Source organism: Lampetra planeri, chromosome 41 (assembly GCF_965212315.1).
Source record: "Lampetra planeri chromosome 41, kcLamPlan1.2.h2, whole genome shotgun sequence".
NCBI lineage: Eukaryota > Metazoa > Chordata > Hyperoartia > Petromyzontiformes > Petromyzontidae > Lampetra > Lampetra planeri.
Genome location: NC_136147.1, coordinates 10,371,077 through 10,398,345, shown reverse-complemented (window position 1 = coordinate 10,398,345; position 27,269 = coordinate 10,371,077). Strand labels below are relative to the sequence as shown.

At 49.2% G+C, this 27,269-nt stretch overlaps 1 protein-coding gene across 7 annotated transcripts; it reads left to right on the top strand.

Annotated features, from left to right (window-relative positions):
- The first annotated feature begins 1,011 nt into the window (after positions 1–1,011).
- STING1 (stimulator of interferon response cGAMP interactor 1) lies at positions 1,012–27,269 on the top strand. Of its 7 annotated transcripts, none has more exons than XM_078613591.1 (8): positions 1,012–1,241; positions 1,996–2,066; positions 4,227–4,481; positions 6,521–6,779; positions 23,997–24,105; positions 24,711–24,943; positions 25,368–25,554; positions 26,348–27,269. In XM_078613591.1, the coding sequence occupies exons 3-8, from the start codon at positions 4,252–4,254 to the stop codon at positions 26,473–26,475; spliced, it is 1,146 nt and encodes a 381-aa protein (XP_078469717.1). In that variant the 5' UTR covers positions 1,012–1,241; positions 1,996–2,066; positions 4,227–4,251; the 3' UTR covers positions 26,476–27,269. The 7 variants fall into 7 exon arrangements, with proteins under 7 accessions (XP_078469717.1, XP_078469714.1, XP_078469716.1 ...); XM_078613588.1 differs by having other exon boundaries at positions 1,996–2,101; XM_078613590.1 differs by lacking the exon at positions 1,012–1,241 and adding an exon at positions 1,248–1,547 and having other exon boundaries at positions 1,996–2,101.

Below are 27,269 nucleotides of genomic sequence, written 5' to 3'. Positions count from 1 at the left end.
CGATGGAAGTGGCCGCTGCCCAGGGTGGGCTAGGGCGGGGGGGGGGGGGGTGGGAGGTCCTCGCCGGCATCCGGGGGTGAAGGTGTGCGTGGCTGGAAGGGGAGGCTTCCCCTCCGATGCTGTGGCACGGGTGATCCCGGCCCAGAGGATGGGTCGGTGACTGAGCGGGACCTTTAGGGCGCGAGTGAGGGGGCGCCCCCTCGGGTTTCGGTTTGTTTTTCGGTTTGTTGTCACCGCCGAGATACTGAATAAAACTTAAAAACCGCAATTACCAGCGAAACGTCGTACTCAAATTGGAAACGTTGTGGTTTCACGTTTCAACACACCGGTGGGCTAAAGCAGTGAACTATTTGTCTTTTTGTCAACGTGCCACTTTTTTACTGATTGGCCGTGTCGGGTGGTGGAGGGTTACGACACATTTATAAATAACGCGATCTAAACCCAAAAACGTTGATTATGAAAATTAGTTTTTCCCGTATTGAAACGGCTGTACGCCGTATGGACCTGAAAACTCTATTTCCCTGTACAAGAATACAGGTAAACCGTATGGGTTGACAGGTATGCATTACATATGATTTAAAACATAATTTGGCAAGATTCCAGATTTGGAAATTAACAATATGGGTTTAATTTATGACCAGCATTACTCGTTAGAAGGGCAGGTGGGAAAAGAGGTAGGACCCCTCCCTATTGGTGCAATTCAATATTTTTTCCGACAATTACTGTACACGAATGCAATACAAGTGCTGCCAGAATTGGCATGGGGCACAACGCCTCGGCAAGGCCCGTCCTGTACTCTGGCCCTCGCCTCTCTGTAGAGTGAGTAGAATCGCCAGTGGCCGCCGTGAGCAAGTGTTGCCCATTCGAAATTAAAGACTCGGAAATTCCACGTTCGAGTGGCGGGGGCCGTGTGAATCCACGCCGCGCGCCCACACACCTGCTCATGGCGCGTCGTGTCCTGATTGGTCAACGCGCGGGGCTGCGTGGTTCCGTCATGACGTTTGGCGCAAGCTCCCATTGGGGAACAGCGACGGGAGCACTGTGAGAAAGGCGATGCGTGTGAGCGGCAGACACCCCACCACTATCACTCCGTGTGACCAGCAGAGACACTCCACCACCGCCGACCTGTCATACTCGCAGTAGCAGCGGCTTTTGGTTGACCATCAAACAAAGGCGGTCACCGCGTGTATCGCGCGCTTGCAGGTGCGCTTCTGACGTCGTCTCAAACGCTCTTCTTTCCGGTATGAGGACGCCACTGGAGCTATGCAATTGAAATGGTTCGATAGAGGCGCACACACCGAATTTGGGAGGCAACACTTTATTACTCAACACGTGATGACACGGCACATAGGGTGGTGACCCCCGTCCTATCCTCGCTAGCACACACTGACGCTCGCTAACACCGACACACTGACACGACTCACGTGACCAAGCCAGGAGGGCTGCTGCTTGGCCACGCTGACTTGAGGCTTGACTCTTCTCTTCACGAGGCGTCTTCATCCCAGCCGGGTTCAGCCAGAGCGCCGCGGCCTCACGCGACCCCCGCGGTACTGACCCACGGCCTCCAGACCCCCCCGACCCGGCCGTGACGTCATTCCCGCATGCACCCGTAGTGACGTCATGCGTGTGGGTGTGGGCCCCCACGGTATTGACGTCATTAGACAATTTTTAATTATCTAAGATAGAAGACTCGTAGTCTTAGGTTTTTTCGGTAAAGTCTTGTAGGTAAAAACATTAAAAAGTAAAATAAAAACTCATTTACTTGATACAGCTGTCGTGGCTGTGACGGTACCACCTGAAGACGGAAGCTTGTGTTGCCTCCGAAACGTCGTGATTTTTATTTTACTTTTTAATGTTTTACCTACGTGACTTTACCGAAAAAAACCTAAGAATATGAATCATTGCAGTCACGAAAGCTTCAAATCTAGAATTGAAAACTCGTTTCTTTAGAACTGCTTGTGTTTCGTTGTCCTCACCCGCCCGCACCATACCTAGCGCGGTTGGCTGCGTGCGGTGCGTAAGAAGATCAACGCACGGAACACACCGCGCGTCTCGTCGCCACCGCGGTAGGAGCCACGCAAAACAACAGCCTCAGCACGTGGTGAGACGCGAGCCTCGCCGCGCGCAAGTGCGCGTGCGCGACACCAACGCAGCTGTTGCTGTCTCGTGCGCCGGTGAAGGGGTCGCACAGCTGCTGCGCGGTGTCGGCAGGGCGCGGCTGCGTTGATGAGCGAGTGGCGGCGCGCAGCCGGTCAAGGATGAGGCATAGGTCGGGGGGGAGGGGGGCGAGACGGCCTTCCCCCGTGCGCTTCACAGTAGGCCGAGGACAGTGGTGTTACCCCATCGTGTGCACAGTCTTGGGTTTGCTCTTCCTCTCTCCTCGCCCCTCTTCACTGGAAGGAACTGCCTTACACGTCAAACAATCACACTTTTTCACGACCTTCCGCGCTTCTCTTAAGCCTTTTCGGGGAACTCCCCAAGATATCTACTGCATGTTGTCGTGACTGGCAAGGCGACGTGGAGGCGACACTGCTGCACTACAGCGACACTGTGACGCTGTCCGCTGGACGACGCCGCAGCCTTCCGGGTGCTTCTTGTTTGTTGATCGCGTGGTGCGTGCACAGGTCACATTTCGTTTACGCGGAAATTCAATGTCGTTATGTGGACATACATTTTTTATTGCGTTTTTGCAAACCGGACGTTCGTAAATCGAGGGATTACCCGCATTAAGTAATCGCGATTACTTTGGTCGAATGATCGATTATTCGAAAGGAAAAGCCAGGGGGGTTCGTTAAAGGGCAGGTGTCACTACCTTCACCATCACGTGCGTCGCCTGTAAGGGTGTGGAAGTGTGTGAAGGGAGGTTCACTTACTCAGGAGCAAAGACAAAGATCCCCCCATATAGCCTCAACAGACTGTGCTGGGGCAAGTGCTGTGAGCGAGTAGCACCTATGAAGGCCGAGACGGCACACGAGGCGGTTGGGTGGTCAGCTCCACGCCCTTTTGTCTTCCTAGTGGCGATGTTTACACACCGCACCTGCAGCAGAGAGACACGACGCACCAGCATATCACCGGGTGGCTAAAGCACAGAAAGTTGCCACAGTAGGGGCCACAGGCGCTGCATCAGCCAGTCGTCTCAGTCAGTCGACCTATGCCATCTGGGTTTGCCCCGTGACCTCTTGCCAGCGGGCGTTCGACACTTAACATGGCCTCAAGGTGCACATAGCCTGGCACAAGCGTTGTTGTGACGTCACCGCCACTTAGTGGCGAATGGCGGTTGTTGTTCAGTTTATGTATGTATGTGAGAGTCCATTTGTGCGTGTAATTCTATTTTTTGTGTATGAATGGATTTGCGTGTGTAACTACATGTGTCTGCCTTTTTCGCCCGGGCAACGCCGGGTACTCACCGCTAGTTGATCATGTTTTTTTTAAAATCTGTGCTTATGCACCACTGCCAACGTATCACAACACATTTTTGTTATCTGAGCCTTTTAGATCAGGGCTTTGAGATCTTAGCTCTGAGATCTATTCACAAGCTAATTAACATGAACACTAGTCATCTCATCATTTAACTCCATCTTTGCCTCTTGGCTACATATTTATCATTTCACTACGTATGTCTGTCTCATATTTGAACGTTGAGATTTATAAGGGTACGGGTTGACCAATATGGTCTGAATTGGTCTGTAATAAGGTAGGCACTGAAAAGGAGGTGACAGATATAAGTTCTAACCCTCTGGGATGCAGTTGTTTTTACTCAAACATTTGTTTAGTTTCTTCGTTACTGTCCTTCATGTTCACGTGATTTCTTATTTTAAATTTGGTGACCAAGGTAACTCTTGCAAATGAGACTAATCCTGATATTTTAAGTTCTCACCCGGTAAAACAATAAACGCCAACTTGAGACCCTGAGAGCCGTTACAACTCTTATCAGATGAGCTGTCTCGGGGTTTCCGGCAGTAGAACATTATTGGAAAAATGCAGGGCTCCGCCATATTGAGTCAGCACTGTACAGGTTGGTCCAGATGTCTTGTGACCCCAATTCTATTCTGTAAAACTAGATTTTTTTAAAGTGACGTTTATTTCAACAGACATGAATATGCAAAGAAAATAACGTGAGGGGCCAATTAATTTTGGGTCACAAGATATATGCACCACCCTGCACTGTACAGCACACACGTGTGCTCACTCATTGTGCTTTCCCTAACAATGTTACTTTTGCACAGGATTTGAGATAAAGCGTCTGAACACATGGATACGGAGGAGAACTTCGACATGATTCCAGCCCCGCGCGGACACATAAAGCAATATGCTGCAACGGTCATTTTATTCCTCGTTTTGGTAGTCACCCTTTTTTTCTTCAGAGATGACCCGATTATTGTAATCCAAGCCTTTTCTCAGGCTTTCATTCTTCAGATAATAACGACCACTATTACAAGCATCTTCTACTTCATGGAGGAGAGGAAGCATCTCAAAACCAGGTAATTATTTCTCAAGGAATCTTGGCGTTATTGCCACGTGTCAATGTGAAAGACACGTTAGTGTTATAGTTTGCAGCATCTGTATTACTGTACTTGGACAATAGTGTATGCTTATTTTCAGTGGAAGTTATGATAGCTTCACCTTACGAATTATTTTGGTTCTTGAGCTTCCGTTGCCGCATAGGCTCATCATGCAAATCTCCCTCCCTAATCCCACATTAACACAGCTGAGGTGATTGAAAGATTTCGTGACTGCAGGCATTCATATTCTTGGTTCTTTCGGTAAAGTCACGTAGAAGGGAAATAATTAAATATAACAATTATAAAACAATAAAAATTATCACGATGTTTTGACTGAAACACAAGCAATCATTACCTGATGATGATAGCTTGTGTTGCAGTCGAAATGTCGTGAGAATTTTTTTGTTTTATATTTTTATTATTTTATTATTTCCCTTCCACGTGACTTTACCGAAAGAACCAAGAATACAACTGAGGTATTTACGTCAGGGGGTGGAATTCCTTTCCAGCTCAGACCCCACTTGCTTGCCCATTGCCACATATATAACCTTGTTGTAGCTGCTCTCTCGTTAGTTCAGCAGTTCCACTGCTGGATTATATTTTTCCGCCTGAGAACGACCGCTTGTGTTGCGATCGAAACGTCGTGATTTGTTTTATTTTATACCTATGTGACTTTACCGAAAGAACCAAAGAGTATGGATTCCTGCAGTCACGAAAGCTTCAAGTCAAGATTGAAAATACTGTAGGTGACGGCTTAATTTATTTGGGCAGCCGTGCATCTGGACAAGAGTCCTCAAGAAGCATTATGCAGCTGTGCTTGCAGAATGCCCGGTGCGGTGAAGGGGGTGGCTTCTTACTGGTCAAACCTCTCGCAGCTGGACTCGAGTAAGGTTTGAAGGCTGGCCATGTGCATTGGTGGCGAGTGGCGTCCGACAGGTCTGTATAGTCTTCATTGAGTACCAGTAGCGTAACTCGCGTGGGGGCAGGGGGTGCCTTGGCCCCTCCTGGTGGCCAAAACAACGAGTTGGTGCACTCTTGACGACCACCATGAGATATGTTTTCAACAGCAGTGTAAAAGAACAAAAACGTATTTAAAACGCGGTTTAAATTTATTTTATGAAAATGTTAGGCAAGATATATAGCCTATGTCCGACTGTGCGAGACGAATCAAACATTGGGGCCCAACCTGACTGTGTTTGCCGCACCCCCTGAGCTGATAATATACTTACTGCACCACTGATGAGTACCGTGCTTGGTGCACTGGGCTGGGTTGCTACAGCAGCTGGGTGCGTTGTTGGCCACACTCTGCCCTCTTTAATAGTGACGTTATCCACCGCAGTTTATACAACTACTCAAGGAATCTTGACGTGTAAGCGGCCAGCTGTCCACTATGGAAGAGCTGCAGGATCGGGCTAAAGCAAGCAACGACAAAGAAGTACTGCTGATATTGGCTGTGCCTGGCTTCGCCAATGTAGAAGCCGTGCATGGGTTCACGGAACACACCTGCTCTTGCAAATAATGGAACCATACACATTCATGTGTTTGTTATTGGTGGGTTAGAACCTGATTAATCTGCTCGGCTCACTTTGGAGCTTTATGGCATGATGCCTTTGGCCCTCCTATAACATATGATTCGTGGGTGGGTCGATGCTGCTGGGTAGATGGACCTCCCAACCATTTTGCCTAGTGAATTGGTGCAAAAACATGTAGGAGAGCATTGACAAAGTGTGCATGAATTGGGTCCTTAGTCCTACGTCTCGGTATCTAATCTGGGCTTTATTTGAAGGTCTCTATGTCCGTCTTGCATTTTGTGATGTCATATAATTTTCCAAATGTCCCATTGTTTCATTGGCTTTGAGTGACATGTCTTTATTGATTTAAAAAAAACCCATCTGTTAGGAAAAAGGGGTCATTATCCTCAGTCACAAAATTAACAATCTGATGGTTCTGCTCAGTTACCTTCTGCATTGTGCTCATACACACCTGTGTGCCTTATCAATATTTGTTGTTGTGTGCAGGTACAGAAACAAGTGGTACAACGTGATTCAGAGCTCACTGAAACTGCCGTTCACCAAGACGGTGTTGGTGTTTGTACCGGCTATCGTTATCTTTTTCGCAATAAACGCAGAGGAGGAAAGAGAAACTCCACGGACCACGATCATCTTCCACATGATGGTCTCCATCTTCACACACTGCGTGCTCTTCCTGTTAGAATTTCATGTGAGTGCTCAATGCCCTGCGTGTGTTTGCATTGTTAAACGCACAGCGAAACCCCAGGTAGGCCAGATTGTGCATTCAGCTGCATTGAACCTCGTTAGATGTGCCATATTCCTTAAGGACTCTTTACTTGCTCTTTGGTTCTTTCAGTAAAGTCATTTAGAAAGAAAATAAAATAAATAATAGAATACGACGTTTCGATTGCAACACAAGCACAACCGTTTTGTCAAGGTCCAATTTATGTCCTCTGGTCGCTCTCATTGACATGCTAATTTCTCTACCCCACTCCCCCCCTCCTCTATATAATGCCCGTCATAGAGTCGTTGTTTCTATGTGTGTCTCTGTGTGTGTCTCTCTCTGTGTGTCTCTGTGTGTGTCTCTCTCTGCTTGTGTGCCTTTCTATGTGTCTCCGTGTCTGTGTTTTTTCTCTCTCTCAAATTTAGCAATCTTTGGAAGAACGCAATCAACCAGGTAAAGTGTTAACTGTTGTGTTAGCCGACTCTCTGTTTTGCATTGCATTACATTTCTAAGTTTACTAGGTTTGTTTTCTCATTCATTCATACCTGATGACGGTTGCTTGTGTTGCAATTGAAATGTCGTATTCTATTATTTATTTTATTTTATTTCGATCGCAACACAAGCGGTCATCCTCATGCGGAAAAAATACAATCCAGCAGTGGAACTGCTGAACTAGCGAGAGAGCAGCTACAACAAGGCTATACAGTATATGTGGCGATGGGCAAGCAAGCAGGGTCTGAGCTGGAAAGGAATTCCACCCCCGGACGCAAGCACCTCAGTTGTGTTAATGGGGGAGATTAGGGAGAGAGGGATTAGGGAGGGAGATTAGCATGAATGAGCATCCGTCGCCACATAAGAGTATCATGCCCGCATATGTGCACAACAGCAGTGTTAATGAGAGATTAGCACCATGAGAGTGCAATCCAAAGGGCGTGAACATAACAGTGCAATCCAAAGGGCATGTGAGCCTGAGAGGTGCTCATATGTCCTTTGGATTGCACCTCTCATGTTCACATGTCCTTTGGATTGCACTCTCATGATGGTAATCTCTCATTAACACTGCTGTTGTGCGCATATGCGGGCATGATACTCTTATGCGACGACGGAAGCTCATTCATGCTAATCTCCCTCCCTAATTCCTCTCTCCCTAATCTCCCCCATTAACACAACTGAGGTGCTTGCGTCCGGGAGTGGAATCCCTTTCCAGCTCAGACCCCGCTTGCTTGCCCATCGCCACATATATAGCCTTGTTGTAGCTGCTCTCTCGCTAGTTCAGCAGTTCCACTGCTGGATTCTATTTTTTCCGCCTGAGGACGACCGCTTGTGTTGCGATCTAAACGTGATTTATTTTATTTTATACCTCCGTGACTTTACTGAAAGAACCAAACAGTATATTTAATGTATTTTGGTAATACGTTAGTGGTGGGGGATGGCTGGGAGGCGCGATAAGGGAGGGGCGGTGGGTAGTGGTGGGTGATTACCACGTGTTTTGAGTAATTGGGATAACTGATTGCTTTTTGTCAAATAATCAGTAGTTGATGATTTATGTTACTGGGTACAGTGGTAAGGTGTAACTTTAGCTTGTGGGAAGGGAAGGGGTTGAGGTTCGTTAAAGAGCATGTCTAATCCAAACCCACTCAACAAAAAAAAACATTTGCCACAAAGTTGCAGTGACAGCACCATGGTGCTTGTACCAGGATAAGTGCACTGTGGCCACATGAAGTGTCAAATACTGAGATGACTGGCAGATGCACCACCTGTTCCTCCTACTGTACAAACGTGTTGCGTTTTAGCCACCCGGTGCTCTGATCACTGCCATGAGCATTGCTCCTCTGCTTTCCGCTGTTGTTAGAGGGCGACTGCCTCCAGCTGCCTAGTAATGTCCTCACGAGCCTCCTTCCTAGAGTCGATCTTGATACCACTGGTACCATTCATCGGCAAGTCCACGCAGATCTTCATCCTCCTGTACTACATCAGCCCATCTCTTTTGTAGGTCATGCCATGCCCGATTAGCCCCCTCTATCCGACAAAACTGAAGCTGCTTGGATATGCGGTGGCTGGGTATGTGGGCTACATGACCCATCAAATGCAGCCTCGCCTGCCGGAGGAGCTCACGGATGGGAATGTGTCCAGATCTTTCAAGGATCTATGAGCTCGTCACACAATTCAATCTGTTTAAACCCAGGATGGATCGTATGCAGGCCAGCCTGAATGTTAAAACCGGCACAGATGTTCGTTCAGAGGGTCTTTGTTTTGCAAGCATAGATAAGGGAGGGACTAACTTTGGCCGAGAAGACCTGAAGCTTTGTGTGAAATGATAGGCCGGGTAACTGCCGCACAGTGTTACGCAGCTGATGAAAAGATAATGCCGTTCAACTGATTTGGAGTGATACCTTTGCTGCCAAACCAGAACTGCTCATAAGCACACTACCCAGGTATGTAAATGTATCCACTCTCCACAACTGCCCCATCACTCATGGGAAGTCCAGGCAGTGGAGTGTTGAATGACACAAAATATCCAGGCAGGTGCTTAGTTTTGGTGGGACGGATGGTAAGGGCCCCATCTCTTAGTGCCATGCTTCAGGTTCAACATCAGAGCCTCCAACTCCCAAGAGTGAGCAGCAATTGCTAGATCATCAGCATACATAACATGGTTGGCCAATAGGGAGCCATCCCATGACCACAACTCAGGCATCGATTAGCCTCCCATTTTATCTGTTCCAAATAAAAATGGTACAGCCATTGAAAGCTTGAATTACGTGGTCAAAAAAGCGGTTAAATAACGTGGGAGCCAGAGAACATTCCAATCACACCCCAAATTAAACAGGGAATGGCTCTTAACTCCCGGCCAAGCAGCTTTACCTGTGCCTGCTCACCATCATGAAGGTCCTTAGTGATTGTGAGCAGTCACGGACCCCAAAAGCACAGAACAACCCAGAGCCTTCACCTGTTGAAGGTAACATAGGCCTTAACCAGATCAATACATCAGAGATGTTACAACCAGTATGGTCCCCCTTCTTAAAGAGGGTGACCACCAGATATTCCTTTCAATCTTGCAAAACCCATGTTGTGGTCCAGACACTTGTGTTTTTGTCATATGGCAGTCTGTAGACAAATGCCACTCTCAGCAGTTAGATTGGGAGATAATGTCTGGCCGGCGCTTTTCCTATTCTTAGACTTTGGATTACCTTTGCATCGCCTTAACAGATGGCATCTCAGCCAGCCACTTACAAGAGATGGCTACAAGCGTATAAGCGTATATATAAGCTGGGTTGGAGGTGGAAGAAGAGCGCCTTGACAAAATAATGTGCATATCAATAAATTTAGCATATATCCCATAATATGCTAAATTCATCTTGATATGCAAATTATTTTGTCAAGGCGCTCTTCTTCCACCTCCAACCCAGCTTATATATACGCTCCAAGCTTGGCAGTGTTTCATTCTTCACCTGAAGACGGCTGCTTGCGTTGTAGCCGAAACGTCGTGAGAATTATTTTATTATGCTTTATTTTATTATTTTTATTGTTTCCATTCTACGTGACTATACCGAAAGAACCAAGAAGATGAATCACGGAAAAAAATATGGCTTTTCTGCTCAGTTTTGGTTCAGTTTAAAATGTCGACGTGTAGCCATTTTGTCAACCCACTGCTGGACGAGGGCCTCCCCACACAAGTTGGTGAAGGTGTGGAGCTCAGGCGTTGGGAGCAGAGTTGTGGTAAGGGGCCATCCATTTAGTACGTACGCATGGAGGGGGGATTAACTCAAATGCGTACGCTTGTGTATGGGGGTCTACTGACAATGTACATACGCATAGGAAACGGGGGGAGGGGTGAAGCCTCGACAATAATAAATCTGTCTACATTGGCCTTCAAATGAGCCACAGTTCAGTTTCTTCAGCTGTCAGACAAGTACTACCGGGAGAAGTAGGACTGTGGGAGAGGGGTCACTTGTATGTCACATACCCCTGTCTGCTAGCTATCACGCAGCTCAGCAAAATAAGTGGCCAAGGTACGCAACTTCATTATTTAATGCAGCCAGCGGTGGACTATCTGTTTGCTTAAACACGTTAATATTATTAATCCTTGATCGTTTCTGCGTGGATTAAATATCGGCCGTTTTATAGGATGCGGGGGTGGGTGTCAAGCATACGTACGCAGGTGGTGGGGGGGTGTAAAAAGTACGCGTGCGTACAGGGAGGGGTCAAGTTTTGACAGATTTTTGCGACCCACAATGTAGGCCCCATGTAATAATGGGCACCACCGTGGAAAGATGTTTACTCTCTCGCCTGGTATGAAGGAAGTCGTGGGTTCGATCCCGACCCTGACGCCTGCTGGATATTTGGAGTTTGCATGTCTCTCTTCCCGTGGTCGCGATTAGAGTATTTGGCTGCTATAAATGATCAGGTATTAAGCCACTTCGTTGAGCTATCATGCGTGGCCAGGTAGCTTCTGAAAAATAGTTATATAGCTCAGTGGGCCTTAACTGGTAAAATAAAAAGTGTATATACTCTTTGGTTCTTTCGGTAAAGTCACGTAGGTATAAAATTTAAAAAAATCACGACGTATCTGGCGCAACACAAGCGTCCGTCATGCCTTTAGATTGCACTCTCATGCTCACATGACCTTTGGATTGTACCCTTTGGGTTGCAATCTCATGCCTTTGGATTGCACCACTCTTCGATTTTACATTAACATGCTAATCTCTCACATTAACATAGCCACTTCCATACCCTTGTCGAGGAGGCCGCTTTGGATTGCACCACTCTTCGATTTCACATTAATATGCTAATCTTTCACATTAACATAGCCACTTCCGTGCCCTTGTCGAGGAGGCAGCTCTCCGATCTTACATTTACATGCTAATTTCTCACATTAACATCACTAGCCCCGCCCACTTCTTTATGACCCTTGGGCTACACCCATTTCAAACCTTTTAATACAGTCTGCCTAGCAGCAGATCATGCTTTCCCACCTGATGAAGAACACTTGTGTTGCACCCGAAACGTCGTGATTTATTTTATTTTATACTTACGTGACTTTACCGAAAGAACCAAAGAGTATGGATTCCTGCAGTCACGAAAGCTTCAAATAAAAAAAGTTTATAGTTTAAATAAAATAGTTTATACTCTTTGGTTCTTTCGGTAAAGTCATGTAGGTAGGAATAAGCTGCATTAAAGGAGGATTGGCATTTCGATTTAAAGCTTTCGTGACTGCAGGGATTCATCTTCTTGGTTCTTTCGGTAAAGTCACGTAGAATGGAAATAATAAAATAATAAAAATAAAGCATAATAAAATAATTCTCACGACGTTTCGGCTACAACGCAAGCAGCCGTCCTCGGGTGAAGAATGAACAGGTCTGCTTTATGTTCACGGATGCGGTCCGAGACATGTCGTTTGGTTTAATTGTGATTTGTAGAGTGTCTTGTCTAACTGATCTAGTTCAGTGCGCGTAAGTCTGATTTTCTCAGAGATAAGAGCCAAGCTAGTTCTAGACAGAATTCGTTTAGCATTAGAAGAAGTTACAGCACCAGAGGTTAGTGTAAATGTAGTGGTGGTATTGACGTGCGCCGACTGTGACAGTGATGGATCACGGGGCGGCGCGGGGTGCGGGGTTGGGCACGCGCAGTGGGCGTGGTGTGGACGCGCGCGCCGGGAGTGACAGATGACGAGGCGGCGCGGAGTGAGTGGTGAGGCACGATGAGATGTGGGAAAAGAGGATCGTAGCCAGCGCCCGGCGATTGGTCGAATAAGTGGGTGCTCGCAGCGACGTCCGCAGGTGGGGTATAAAGGGGGACGCGCGAGAGCACTCGGGGGGAGTTACCCAGTTGAAGACCCGAAGACGGAGCTGAAGACCTAGTGAAGCCGAGTAGCTCAGTGGCGTTAGTCGCCGAGTAGCTAAGTGGATGTTGGTCATCCGAGTAGCTCAGTGGCGTTAGTCGCCGAGTAGCTAAGTGGATGTTGGTCATCCGAGTAGCTCAGTGGGCGTTAGTCGCCAAGTAGCTAAGTGGGTGTTTGTCACCCGAGTACTCAGTGGATGTTGGTCATCCGGGTAGCTCAGTGGCGTTAGTCGCCAAGTAGCTAAGAGGATGTTGGTCATCCGAGTAGCTCAGTGGGCGTTAGTCGCCAAGTAGCTAAGTGGGTGTTTGTCACCCGAGTACTAAGTGGATGTTGGTCATCCGAGTAACTCAGTGGGCGTTAGTCGCCAAGTAGCTAAGTGGGTGTTTGTCACCCGAGTACTAAGTGGATGTTGGTCATCCGAGTAGCTCAGTGGGCGTTAGTCGCCAAGTAGCTAAGTGGGTGTTTGTCACCCGAGATACAAAGTAGGTGTTAGTCACCTGTAACCAAGTTTGATAAAATAAAGAGTGTGTTACCCGTGAAGTCGTCTCCCGTGGAGTTACTACATTACAACTGGCGTCAGAAGTAAACCTGTCTTCAAGAAGTATGGACACAAGGAAGACTACCCGTACCCACGAGCGAGGTCGGGATGACGACGGCATACCGGGGACACCAACCTCGGGAGGAGAGGACGAGGAGTGGCCGCCGATGCAGCACCTCGCGGTGATGGCCGACGCTCTGCTTGCCTCCGACACCAGCCTCCAAGACGCACACTCCCGGTTGGCGGAGCTGCTGCTCGCCGCCGCTGCAATCTTGGCCGAGATCTCCGTTCCAGCGGGCGGGAAAACGGCTGTGGGGTTGGAGGAAGGAGCGAGGCTGGCGGGATCCCGCCAAAAGGCGCTTCGCGCCAAAAGTCTGGAAGTTCCCGCCGGGTTTGAGGGGCCGCCATTGATTGGCGGGAAAGACGGACGCCACGTGGCCGGACACCTCCGCGCAGCGCAGCCCACGTCATCGGCGCGCGCCGGAGCCCTCCATTTTGCGCCTGACAACCGAGCCGACATTTTACACAACTCCAGCGGAGCGCGGGAAAATCTCTCCGACGTCGACGACGATCGGGTCCTCCAGCAAAGATTGCCCGCGCTGTCGGCGTTCAAGGCGGATGGGGGCGACTGGGGAGCCTTCCAACGAAGGTTCCTCGCTCATCAGGAGATGTCGGGGTGGTCCGACACCACTGCCCTGCGTGCGTTGCCAGCGATGCTTGACGACGACGCGCTTGCAGCCTTCACATCTGCTGCAAGGTCGTCCCGCTCTACGCTCCAGGCCGCACTACACCTGATGGTGAAGGTGTTCGGGCCGCCCTCCACGTGCCGCCACCAGTTCTACGATCGGCGGAAGGTGGCTGGGGAAACGACGCTAGCCTACCGCACGGCACTGCTCGCCTTGGCGGACGCGGCTTTTCCCCGCATGGATAAGGAGGGGAAGGACGCCATGGTGACGGAGCAGCTGCTGGTGTTGGCCCACGAGTTGGGGGTCCCCATCAACGTGGCAGACGAGATGGAGATCTGCTCCCTGGCGATCGCCACGAGCATTCACGCGTACGAGGTCCTCAAACGCAAGCCGGGGGTCGTCTGCAAATGGCCGGGGAATGCGGCACTGGCCGCCACGATCGCCGAACCTCAGCCAGCTGCGGTGCAGGAGCGGGGCTTCGCTGCATCGTGTCCGGGGGAGTGGAGAACGGGAGGTCATTCGCCCACACGTTCGCCCCGCAAGCTGGAGCAACCGAAACCTACGACGTCCGTCGTCTGCTACAACTGCGGCCTTCGGGGTCACGTCGCAGCCGGGTGCCGGGCCCCGCGTCCGCGCGCCGCAGGACCACGTCGGGACGACGACCAGGGCCACAAGTCATCCCAACAAAACCCGGCAAGTCGCGGCACCTCACACGTTCGGTCCACAAACACGGCACATTCGGGTCGCCGCTTCGCGGTGGGGGGTTCGCGGCTGGGTGCCGGGGGTTCAATTCGGCGAGGGGGGTCCGTACGCGGCCCGCAAGCAGTCGAGTGGTCCGAATTGGCCCACAGGATCGTGGCTGCGTCAGCCGGGTCGTCCGTGGTAACGGGGTTCATTGACGGGGTTGAGGTCCGGGTGCTTGTTGACACGGGTGCGTCGGCCACCATCATCTCGGACCTTATTTATAACATTCTTCCCGTCCAAAGTAGACCCCTTCTGCCGGTAGACGTGCCATTTTATGCGGCGAATGGGGGATCCCTGGGGATCATCGGCCAGATTCGGGCGACTATTTGCATTGGGGACATTAAATTAGCGGGCCCTATTTTTGTATCATCATCGCTGGCCGTTCCCTGTTTGCTAGGTATGGACTTTTTGTCAAAAATGCCCATCAAAATTCTTATTGATCAGGCCTGCATAGAGCTTCCGTCAGGTCGGCGGGTTGCCTTCTTGTCGAGCCCTATCAAAGTGCGCACGGTTTGTGCGACGGTGCAGGCGCTGGCGACTCACACTGTACGGGTACCCCCGGGATCGCAAATGTTAGTACCCCTTCGGTTCAGGAAGCCACTCGAGGTGGGTGCGGAGGCACAGGGGGTGCTGTTGGGGCCGTCAAACAGAGCCAGTAAGGGCCTCGACTTAGCGGTTGCTCAAACCATGGTGAGAGGGGACAGTGAGCCGTTCGTAATGGTCCTGAATACGGGGTCGCGGCCGGCCGTAATTGCGCAGGGAACGGTGCTGGCTCACGCCGCGCCGCTGCCCGTTGAGGAACGGCTCGTGGCTCAAGCAGATTTTACTGTCGAGTCGCATCCTCAAAGTGATGAGGGGACTGAGTGGTTGGACTCGCTGTGTGCGGGTTCTGCTAACTTGTCCGGGGTGCAATTGGGAGCATTGAGGGGTTTGCTCATCGAGTTGCTGACGTGTTCAGCAAACATAAGTACGATATCGGCTGCACTGACCTGTTGCGCCACCACATAGCTACAGGGGACGCGGCCCCTATTCGTCAGAATCCTTTCCGGCTCAGCCCGGCCGAGAAGGAACATGTGCAATCGGCGGTTAATGATATGTTGGCGGCCGATATCATTTCGCCCTCTTCTAGTCCGTGGGGTGCTCCTATTGTCCTAGTAAAGAAACAGGACGGGTCCTTGCGGTTTTGTGTCGATTTCCGCCGCTTAAACAAAATCTCGATGGCGGATGCGTATCCGCTCCCCAGGATGGATGAGTCGCTGGATGCCTTGGCGGGAGCGCAGTTTTTTTCCACACTCGATCTGCTTTCTGGATTTTGGCAATTGCCACTCGATAACGAGTCTAAACCTAAAACTGCTTTCCGGACACCTGGGGGCCTTTTTGAATTCAACCGTTTGCCCATGGGCTTACATTCCGCTCCCGCCACGTTCCAGAGACTCATGGAATTGGTTTTGTCGGGCCTCCAATGGGATACCTGTTTGATTTATCTTGACGATATTATCGTCTTTAGTCGGACTTTCGAGGAGCACCTCCAGCGACTGAGAGCGGTGTTCCTCAGGATGCGTTCCGCTAAGCTAAAATTTAAACCGGCTAAATGTTTTCTGCTTCGGGAATCGGTCAGGTATTTGGGCCATATCGTGAGTCGTTCAGGGATCTCGACGGACCCTGCTAAGACGCATTGCGTCAGCTCATGGCCAACGCCAACCTCGGTCACGGAGGTTCGTAGTTTCATTGGTTTTGCCTCCTATTACCGTCGTTTTGTCAAGCAATTTGCCACCATAGCCAAGCCCCTGCACGCTTTGACGGCTAAGGGTGTGAGGTTTCACTGGGGGGCAGAGGAGGAGGATGCGTTCTGCTCCCTCCGTGACGCTTTGGTGCAGGCTCCCCCCTTGTGTTACCCCGATTTCACACAACCGTTTTTGCTTGACACGGACGCCAGCAATACGGGTATCGGGGGGGTGCTCTCACAGTTGGTCGGGGGGGTTGAACGGGAGGTCACCTACGGTAGTAGGGTTCTTTCCCCCGCAGAACAACGCTATTGCGTAACTCGTCGTGAATTGTTAGCCATTGTGTTTTTTACACAGCAATTCAGGCCGTATCTTTACGGCCGTCATTTTACGGTCCGGACGGACCATGCGGCTCTACAATACGCTATGCGCGTGGCGCAGCCATCGGGCCAATTGTCCCGATGGTTGGAGGTCCTTCAAGACTACCAATTCACGACGATTTACCGAAAAGGGTTGCGGCACTCAAACGCGGACGCCTTGTCGCGGTTGCCGCCGTGCACGGACTGCACATGTTTGTTGGGATCAGCGCGGTGCAAACCCCCGGTCGCCGGCACCCCGGGAGTTGCGCTCGCCGCCACTGACACCCCGGGAGAGGACGCCCCCACGGGGAGGGATTCGCTGTTGTCGTTGCCCCTCATTGAGTGGGGCCGCCTCCAGATGTCCGACAGCTCCCTACTTACGCTGCGTCGGAAAGTTGGCGCTCCCGAACAAGGGGAGGCGCGGGTCGGTTCCTGGGTGTGCAGACAGGGCCTGTTGATGAGGTGGGACAACATGTCCCGGCGTCACGTGCTCGTGGTGCCTGTTGCTATGCGGGGTAGGGTTGTTCTGGCAGCTCATGAACGGCTCATGCATCTGGGTTTTCACAAAACGCTCGCCCTAATCCAGCGAGACTATTATTGGCCGGGGATGGGTAACGACGTGGCGAATATTCTTAAGGGATGCGTAGGGTGCGCCAAAAGGAAACCGCCACCATTGGCAGCTAATCCACCGCTGCAATCCATTCAGGTTTCGCGTATAAACGAATTGGTAGCGTTGGACATCTTGGGGCCCTTTCCGGTTACACCAAGGGGAAATAGGTTCCTGCTGGTTGGCGTGGAATACTTCACCCGATGGCCTATGGCATGGCCGCTCGCCAACCAGTCGGCTGCGGCGGTGGCGGACGCCTTTGTCCAGGGTTATGTGTTGGACAAGGGCGCCCCCGAACGCTTGCTGACGGATCAAGGGAAGAATTTTTCGAGCGTTTTGTTGCGCGAGGTGTGCGACCTGTTGGGTACAAAGAAAGTGCGTACTTCCCCCTACCACCCGCAGACTGACGGGATGGTTGAGCGTCTGAACAGAACGATTACGTCTATGTTGTGCCAACAGGTCTGCGACGATCAGGTTGATTGGGACTTACAGGTGCCGGGGGTACTCGCGGCCTATCGAATGGCCCCTCATGCGGCGACAGGGTTTTCCCCATTTTTTCTCATGTATGGGCGGGAGGCCGATCCGGCCATGGACGTCCAACTGGGGATTTCCCAGCCACGTGCAAAATCTAAATTGGCAGACCACATCAAATTTAATATCGCCAAATTGACTGAAGCGCGGGAGGGGGCAAGGTTGAATTCGCGGTCGCGGCAAATTGCAAACGAGAAATTGCATGAGCGGAGGGTGCATACGCATGATTGGAAACCAGGCGATAAGGCCTGGCTGCATTGTCCACATGCACCGTTGGCTACGTCCCCCAAGTTGTTGAGACCTTGGAGGGGACCGGTGGAAATTGTGCGGGTTGCACGGCCCCAGAGTATACAGATTAAATGGGGGAAACGCCGTTGGTATGTGCACCCCTCCCGACTGAAGCCCTATGCGGCACCGTGTGACCCCGTTCTGTGCCGTGACGACCGGGCGTGTGATGTGACCGTCGACTCGGGGAGGGAGGTGTCGCAGGCTGATCCTCACGTGTCTCCACCTGACCCACCCCCAGGTGCCTCGGGCTTGACGGCTGCTGACCGTCGAGAGCCTGAACCCCGGGGCACGCACGAGTCCTCGATGCCTGGCCGATGTCTTCCTGAACCGCCGGCACCACCGGACGTTCAACCGCGTCTGGTGCCGTACGACGGACCGGCAAGGCGGACTCGGGCTAGGTCTCAACAATTTTCATGAGGACGGTTTTTTTGTGCTCTACACCGAGCTCGCCCGGTGTTCCCCTCTGCCGGGGTAATGTCCCGTTGTAGGGACGCTCGGAAGAAAAGGGGACACTGCACGAGTCGAAAGAAAGAAAAAATTTTTTCCATTTATTTTTTTTTGTATACACATTGCTATTGTCACTCGCCGGTTTGTATATATTGTTCTATTGTCGCGGTGGCATTGGTTGAGGGTTGCGGATGGTGGTGTTCGCGTCGTGTTGTGTTGTTAGCTTAGTTGTTGTTCTTGTTGTTGTGTTGTGTTACGGGGCACACAGGGAGGGTTTGTATATTTTTGTAGCAGCCGGGGCGGCTGCGAGCTATGTGGTAGGGGGTGATGTAGTGGTGGTATTGACGTGCGCCGACTGTGACAGTGATGGATCACGGGGCGGCGCGGGGTGCGGGGTTGGGCACGCGCAGTGGGCGTGGTGTGGACGCGCGCGCCGGGAGTGACAGATGACGAGGCGGCGCGGAGTGAGTGGTGAGGCACGATGAGATGTGGGAAAAGAGGATCGTAGCCAGCGCCCGGCGATTGGTCGAATAAGTGGGTGCTCGCAGCGACGTCCGCAGGTGGGGTATAAAGGGGGACGCGCGAGAGCACTCGGGGGGAGTTACCCAGTTGAAGACCCGAAGACGGAGCTGAAGACCTAGTGAAGCCGAGTAGCTCAGTGGCGTTAGTCGCCGAGTAGCTAAGTGGATGTTGGTCATCCGAGTAGCTCAGTGGCGTTAGTCGCCGAGTAGCTAAGTGGATGTTGGTCATCCGAGTAGCTCAGTGGGCGTTAGTCGCCAAGTAGCTAAGTGGGTGTTTGTCACCCGAGTACTCAGTGGATGTTGGTCATCCGGGTAGCTCAGTGGCGTTAGTCGCCAAGTAGCTAAGAGGATGTTGGTCATCCGAGTAGCTCAGTGGGCGTTAGTCGCCAAGTAGCTAAGTGGGTGTTTGTCACCCGAGTACTAAGTGGATGTTGGTCATCCGAGTAACTCAGTGGGCGTTAGTCGCCAAGTAGCTAAGTGGGTGTTTGTCACCCGAGTACTAAGTGGATGTTGGTCATCCGAGTAGCTCAGTGGGCGTTAGTCGCCAAGTAGCTAAGTGGGTGTTTGTCACCCGAGATACAAAGTAGGTGTTAGTCACCTGTAACCAAGTTTGATAAAATAAAGAGTGTGTTACCCGTGAAGTCGTCTCCCGTGGAGTTACTACATTACATAAATGCGATTGGTATTACCTTAGAGTCGCGGCATCTCTTAAGAAAGGTGAGAGACTCGATTAGCTCAGCCTTCTTATCCCAGAGTTTGTTGAAAGATCTTAAAGTTTTGTGGAATTCCACCCCGTAGTGGCGATTAAATTTCGATGTAAAGCTTTCGTGACTGCAGGGATTCATCTTCTTGGTTCTTTCGGTAAAGTCACGTAGAATGGAAATAATAAAATAAAAATAAAAAACATAAAATAATTCGAACTAGATCAGTTAGACAAGACACTCTACAAATCACACTTAAACCAAACGACATGTATCGGACTTCATCCGTGAACATAAATCAGACCTGTTCATTCTTCACCTGAGGACGGCTGCTTGCGTTGTAGCCGAAACGTCGTGAGAATCATTTTATTATGTTTTATTTTTATTATTTTATTATTTCCATTCTACGTGACTTTACCGAAAGAACCAACAAGAGGATTGGCATGTTAATGCAAACGAGTACAATGGGAAATGATCCCCGTCGTCGCACACGAGCACCGTCGTAGTACGCACAGCAACCGCGTCAAAGGAGGATTGGCATGTTAATGCAAACGAGCACAATGGGAAAATGAGCCCCGTCGTCGCACACGAGCACCGTCGCCGCACGCAGGTACAATAGCTGCGTTAATGGGAGAGACATGCAGCCTATTGAACAGCGAGAGCTACTGTTACATCGAGGCAAAAGCGGGCAGCGGTGGCTGTTAGTGAAGATAGCATGTCTGTGTCAGAAGACCGGGCATAGCGCCACCTCGTGGGAAACACAAGCTGCGGCGTTGGCTGCTGCACAGTGAGAGGCCAGCGTATCAACGCCAGAGAACCACCATAACGGTGGCCGTGCCAGTGAGAATTCAGAGTCGGAAATAACTGCTAAACGGCAGGAAGGATGGAAACATCACAGCAAGTTATAACTTACCTGGTTAATAACATCCAATGATTGCTCAGTTTGTACCCATCTTCTCGATTGAAATTGTGTCTGTTTATATATCTGGATGGCTTCATGGACAAATCTTTGAGTACCTTGGTCTCGGAAAAAAACTATATCGTGCGAGCCCACTGCATTATAACAATGATCAGCCACTGCAGAAGTATTGGTTTTGCCGTGTTTCAAATCTGCCTTGTGTTCGCGAACACGGTCCGAGACATGTTGTTTCGTTTCCCCGATGTAACTGCTACCGCAAATACAACTTAGTCTGTAGACACCAGGGTATTGCATGTCAGGAATCGCATCCTTCACAGATGGGATCAAATCACGGATTTTGTGTACTGTGTTGAATTGAACCTGGATCTTGTGTTTGTTCAAGATTTTGGAAATATTTTTGGTGACACCTACTATGTATGGCAAGGTGAGGGTTTGATTTGGTCCTCAGATGGCTCTCTCGCCATAGTTGGTAATACAGTTTTTCGGATTGTGCGGTTTGAATATCCAATCATCTTGAGGGTTTGGTGTACGTGCTCCAGCTCACTGGCTAGGTGTTGCTGGTCGGAGATGCAACGTGCCCTATGGTGTCGTGTTTTGACGAGGGATTTCTTCTGGGCTGGATGGTGGTGGGAATCAGGCTTTAGAAAGAAATCCGTGTGGGTGGCTTTCCTGTAGACAGAATGTTCCAACGAGCCATCAGGTCTCTTCTCGATTAAAACATCCAGGAATAGTAGCTTGCCTTCATTTTCCACTTCCATTGTGAATTTGATGGATTGGTGTATGTGTAGTGACTTTACTTGTCACTGTGTGGTGCCGGGACTTGCGAAGTCACGGCCGGTAATGTCATTACGGGCCGCTCGGATTGCGGGCTGCAGTACCAACATTAGCGGTGGTTGGGTGAGCGCTGGTTAGCACGGAGGCACTGCGAGCCATGTGCGGTGCCAGCTCTCAGTGAGGGAGCGAGAGCGAGCGTCAGCCAGCCAGGGTTACCCTGGAGCATGATACTCTGGCTGACCTGTTGTCACGTGACAGGACGATGCTGGAGGGGGCCCACCGGTGGACTGGGGCCGAGGGGCGGTCACGTGGTTCCGAGGGGCTCTCGGGAACATTCGAGAGGGAGCTCGAGAGGCCTGGAAGGTGGGCGGGGCTAAGGGCGGAGCCAGCCCCAGCCCGGGGGCATATAATGAGAGCTCCGTGAGCAGCTCGGGGTTCTTCAAGTGTTGGTGTTCGAAGATCCACATCGGGGAGAAGAAGCCTCGAGCCACGAAGTCCGGGACCCAGCTTGTGGTCCGGACCGGGATAGCGAACCGTGTCTAGTTCTGCCGTAGCGTGGTTAGATGGGCATACGAGACCCGAGCGTAGGTTGTATTATGTTACGTATTGTTACGTGAATAAATAGTGTTGCTCCCAACATAGCGTCTGTGACTCAGTTGGACTCACTACATATGGAATTGATGTGGTTTAAAAATTGGTCCAGTGCTGTCTGGCCATGTGGCCAGATGACGAACGTGTCATCTACGTATCTTTTCCACAAGGAAGGACATAGGGTGGATGTCAGGATGGCATCTGTTTCAAATTTCTCCATGAAAACATTTGCTACCACTGGCGATAAGGGAGAACCCATTGGGGTACCTTCCTCTTGTTTGTAGAATGTACCATTCCAGGTGAAGTAAATGTTGGTAAGGCAGTGCCTCACCAAAGTAAGCACATCAGAATTCAGTCCCTGTTGAACCAAGTCTTCAATGATTGCAATGGTGTCAGGCACAGGTACCTTGGTGAACAGAGAGACTACACCGAAACTGACAAGCAAATCATCCCGAGACAGTGAGATGTCCTTGATTAGAGCAACCAAGTGAGCTGAATTAAGTACTGCTGAGGTGGTCTTGCCCGTGAATGGAAGCAGGGTCTCATACAGAAATCCGTCCAGTTTGTAGGTGGGTGAATTAATGGTGGATACAATAGGACGGAGTGGAGTACCTTCTTTATGTATTTTTGGAAGGCCATAAAATCTGGGTGGTCCAGCAGCCGAAGGTTTTAGAAAGAGCGTTTTGGTCGGTTCGATTAGGGAAGTCGAATTGGTGATGATATTGTTGGTTTTTTTGGCCAGGCGGTTGGTAGGATCTCTGTTGATTTTGGTATAACTGCCATCTTTCGATTTAAAGCTTTCGTGACTGCAGGGATTCATCTTCTTGGATCTTTCGGTAAAGTCACGTAGAAGGGAAGTAATAAAATAATAAAAATAAAACATAATAAAATAAAATAATTCTCACGACGTTTCGGCTACAACGCAAGCAGCCGTCTTCAGGTGAAGAATGAGACACTACCAAGCTAGGAGCTCTTCCACCTCCAACCCAGCTTATATATAAGCTCCTAGCTTGGTAGTGTCTCATTCTTCACCTGAAGACGGCTGCTTGCGTTGTAGCCGAAACGTCGTGAGAATTATTTTATTTTATTATGTTTTATTTTTTATTATTTTATTACTTCCCTTCTACGTGACTTTACCGAAAGATCCAAGAAGATAACTGCCATCATTAAGGTCTTGAATTTTGTTATTATATGTGGTTTTATCCATGATGACAGTGGCATTGCTCTTGTCGGCTGAGAGGATGACAATATCTCTCTTTTTTAATTGAGCGAGTTCAAACCACTCATCCTTGCTGATGTTACTGATGTTTTTTTTGGCGTTTTTGAGGATAGCGATTTCAGATCTTGCCACGTCTGCCGGTGATGTGTTCCAAACCTTTAACGCAGATTCTGTGCGTGCGTACGATGACGTTGCTTGTGTGCGACAACAGGGCTCATTTCCCATTATATTCATTTGCATCAGCATGCCAATCCTCCTTTGGCGCAGCTGTTTGTGCGTGCGTACGGCGACGCGACTCCTTTCCATCTCTGACCCCGCCTACTTACAATTGGGTGACAACCCACCTCAAACCTATATATAGTCTCTTGTTGCAAAAGCCGTTTCTTGTTCAGCAGTTCTACTGCTGTATCTTTCTACCTGAAGACAATTGCTTGTGTTGCGATAGAAACGTCGTGATTTTTTTTTTCAACCTACGTGACTTTACCGAAAGAACCAAAGAGTATGGATTCCGGCAGTCACGAAAACTTCAAGTTAAAATAGGACATTTTCTTGCTGTGGTTTTCACACCTGATGATGATTGCTTGTGTTGCGATCGAAACGTCATGAGAATTTTATTGTTTTATTTTTATTATTTCCCTTCTACGTGACTTTACTGAAAGAACCAAGAATATGAATCCCTGCAGTCACGAAAGCTTTAAATCGAAATTAAAATAGTTTAGTTTAATATTACCCTAATTGTACATTATATGTTTAACTATTGTCTCTTTGAAGGCCCCATCAAAAGCTGACATCTCCGACATATCTGAGAGGAAAAATCTCAATGTGGCTCATGGCCTGGCTTGGTCTTACTACTTTGGATACCTCAAGCTAGTGTTGCCAGGTGAGAAAGCAACGTGCATTCAACTAAGCCCGAGTCTCTTCTGGGAACTGCTCATCTACGAGTTGTCCAAATCTTGGTGATAAAACCAGCGCTTAAAGGATTATCCTTGGCGTGCAAGTTAATCGGGTAATTACGTGTAACATCTCATTGTGTGACTTGGAGACCAAATTCTATTTCCGCAAATAAAAAACCTCGCGAGGCCAAAGGCTCAGTGGATATCGTTGCGGAATCCATGCACGTGAAGGGAGGGATTCGGCTTGTGCGGCGTTCAAAAAAGGGTCTCTATTTATGACCAACAGGTAACGCACACTGCACGAGACTCCTCTACCCAGAATTCCCTGTCCGCCCCCCACTCTTTCTCCCTTTTCCCCTGCCCTTCCCCCCTCATTCTACTCTGCCCCCATATCCCAACCATCTAACCTTTCACGCTCATTTCTCCTGCCGTAGCTTACCTCCAATCATGTTTGCTCTGGCCCTCCTTGGCCTGTCAATCATTCCCGGTGGCTATTGGCCGGTGCTTCCCTGTGACCTATGACCAGAGTGGGCTGGGAAAGGCGCTTGAATTTCCTCTCCACATGTGCATGATTTTTCGTTTTTTGTTACAGAACTCGATGTCAAACTGAAACAATACACACGTGCAGGACGGACGTTTACAGCGAGCACGCAAAAGCTGTTCATCCTCCTGCCGCTGAGCTGCCATGTGACGAACACGTTTTCTGAACAGGATCAACACATAAGCGTCGATGGCAACTTACCTGAGATTCAGCGGAACCGCGGTGGCGTCTCAATGCGCAGCTTTAAGCACACGGTGCACAGGGTGTTGGATGCCCAAAATGTGGTACGTTTCACCTACCAGCTACATAACATTCAGATGCCTCTGTAATAGGGATATGCAGTTTAAAGGTTTATAAAGTTGAGCGCAGAAATCAGAAACCTGCGGCTCCAGAGCCGGATGTGGCTCTTTATGGACTGCATCGTAACGTTATTTATTAAGGACCACCGTCTTGTATTCATGCACACCGAATTCGAAAAAAAAGCTCTTGTTATTTTGGTTGCTAACCCCTGCTTTAGCGGGACGACTCATTCACGTTTATGTGGGGGGTCATGATTATTGGATCTTTTTTGTGAATTTTTACATCCTGACGAAGTGTATATAAATGTAAGTTGTTGTTGTAGTACATGTTTATTTGACACTCAGACATGAATGTCCGTATCGTTCTTCATGGTTTATTGGCTAAGTTCAGATATGATTTTGCCTGCAGGAGCACTACATCGTGATGGAGTTTGCTACACCACTGCGCTCCCTGCTGGACATTTCAAACCAGACTCCTAAAGGTTTCAGCGCTGATGATCGCTTGGAGCAGGCCAAGCTGTTCTACTGCACTCTAAAAGATATTATCCAAAGTGACATTGACATCCGAAACAAAGTCCAGCTGGTGCTTTACGATGGTGAATATACACCTTACATTAGCATTGTCACTTGGGTTCATGGGCAAGGCCTTACACATTATGGGCGCCACAGTGGCGAAATGTGAACTACCTCGCCTGGTATGCAAGAGGTCGTGGGTTCGATCCCATCCCTGACGCCTGTAGATTTGGAGTTTGCGTGTCTCTCTCCCTGTGGTCGTGTGGATTTTTCTCTGGGTCCTCTGGTTTTCCCCTCCACATTTAGATACATGCGTTTAGATTATTTGGCTGCTCTAAATTTCCACATCGTAAGCCACTTTGTTAAGCTATCATTTGTGGCCAGGTCGCTTCTGAAAAAGAACTATATAGCTCAGTGGGTCTTACCTCGTAAAATAAAAAAAGTTTAGTTTCAATAGTTCAAGTTTATTTTGTTTGGTCAGGCAGGAACTCGGGGGGACAGAAAGAGTCTGATTTGCGAGACAAAAGCAAGCAAATGAAAACAAGTACTACAACTGTGAAATCTGACTGAAATCAACCAAATAGAAATCAGAACTAAAACAATTGTATTGAATAAATCTAAAATACTGTACAAGGATGAATCAGTAAAGTTTCTGTCATGAACGTTAGCTATATTCGTTGTAAAATAAACAAAAATAATTTACAGGAAAATAAATGTACAGAAGTGTCAAATGGATGTAGGATGATAATTATTGCACTCGTATGCAAACAGAGAACAATTGAAATACTATAATTATGAGCATTTCATATATTTGTTAACATAATAGTTTTTAAATACTGCTTGACAACTGAAATGCATTGTGTGTTTTGTGTACAGATACTGCAGATGCAAAAAACCCTCATTTTCTGTCGGAGAAGATCCTAAAGTATGTCTCGCCGATGGCGGATGAGAGCCCACTGCAGTTTAGCATGGAAGATGAGCCTCAACCACTTAGAAGTTGTTAGAACGAATAACTTCAAGAAACATATACAAAATAGTTTTTTTCTTTTTTTTTCTGGCAACAAAACTGAAACCTTTTTACAAGGAATCATGTTTACTTTAACCACAATACTGGAAATATATGCATTGTCCTTGAAATTGATTGGTCCACACCAGAGACAGCTTTCCTTAGAGCCTAGTCATACGGTGTTCGACCAGATGACGCCAAAAGGTGCACAACTCAAAGACAATGCACTAACCCTAATGTGATTATAATAATTTATTATTATAAAATGTTTATCTGTATTAGAGCTGTTACCGATACCCCAATGCAGCTCTCATATCTTGCTCATACAAAATAAATAATTCCAGGAACGCATCCCCACGTATACAATTGTAGTGGCATAGCACTGGCTGCTGGCGACAAAGGGGAACTGTGGTGTACGGCAGTACTTAAGTCAGCAGGCCATGATATACACGAGAGGGGGCCATCTTGGTGAAAAGTCACACAAGCCTCGGGAAGCCAGTAGTAAGTTCCAGTAGTAAGTTCCAGAAAGGGGGCGTGGCCAGGGCGGAGCGAGGCCACGCTAAGAGTAGAAGAGGGGCACCTGTGGGGGGCCTCGTGGCTCTTGCTGGAAGTGGGATCCCCCGTCGTGCTGCTCAAGTCTATCGTCACCATCTCGTCGTCGTCACCATTCATCTCGTCGTTTTCACTATCCCGGGGCGCTGCTAGTCAGACAGCCTACCAACTGTTCTAGGTAGTGCCAACGACAATAGTGTGCACCCACGTGCTTGTTAAATAAAGAAGTGCCTCCAAGTC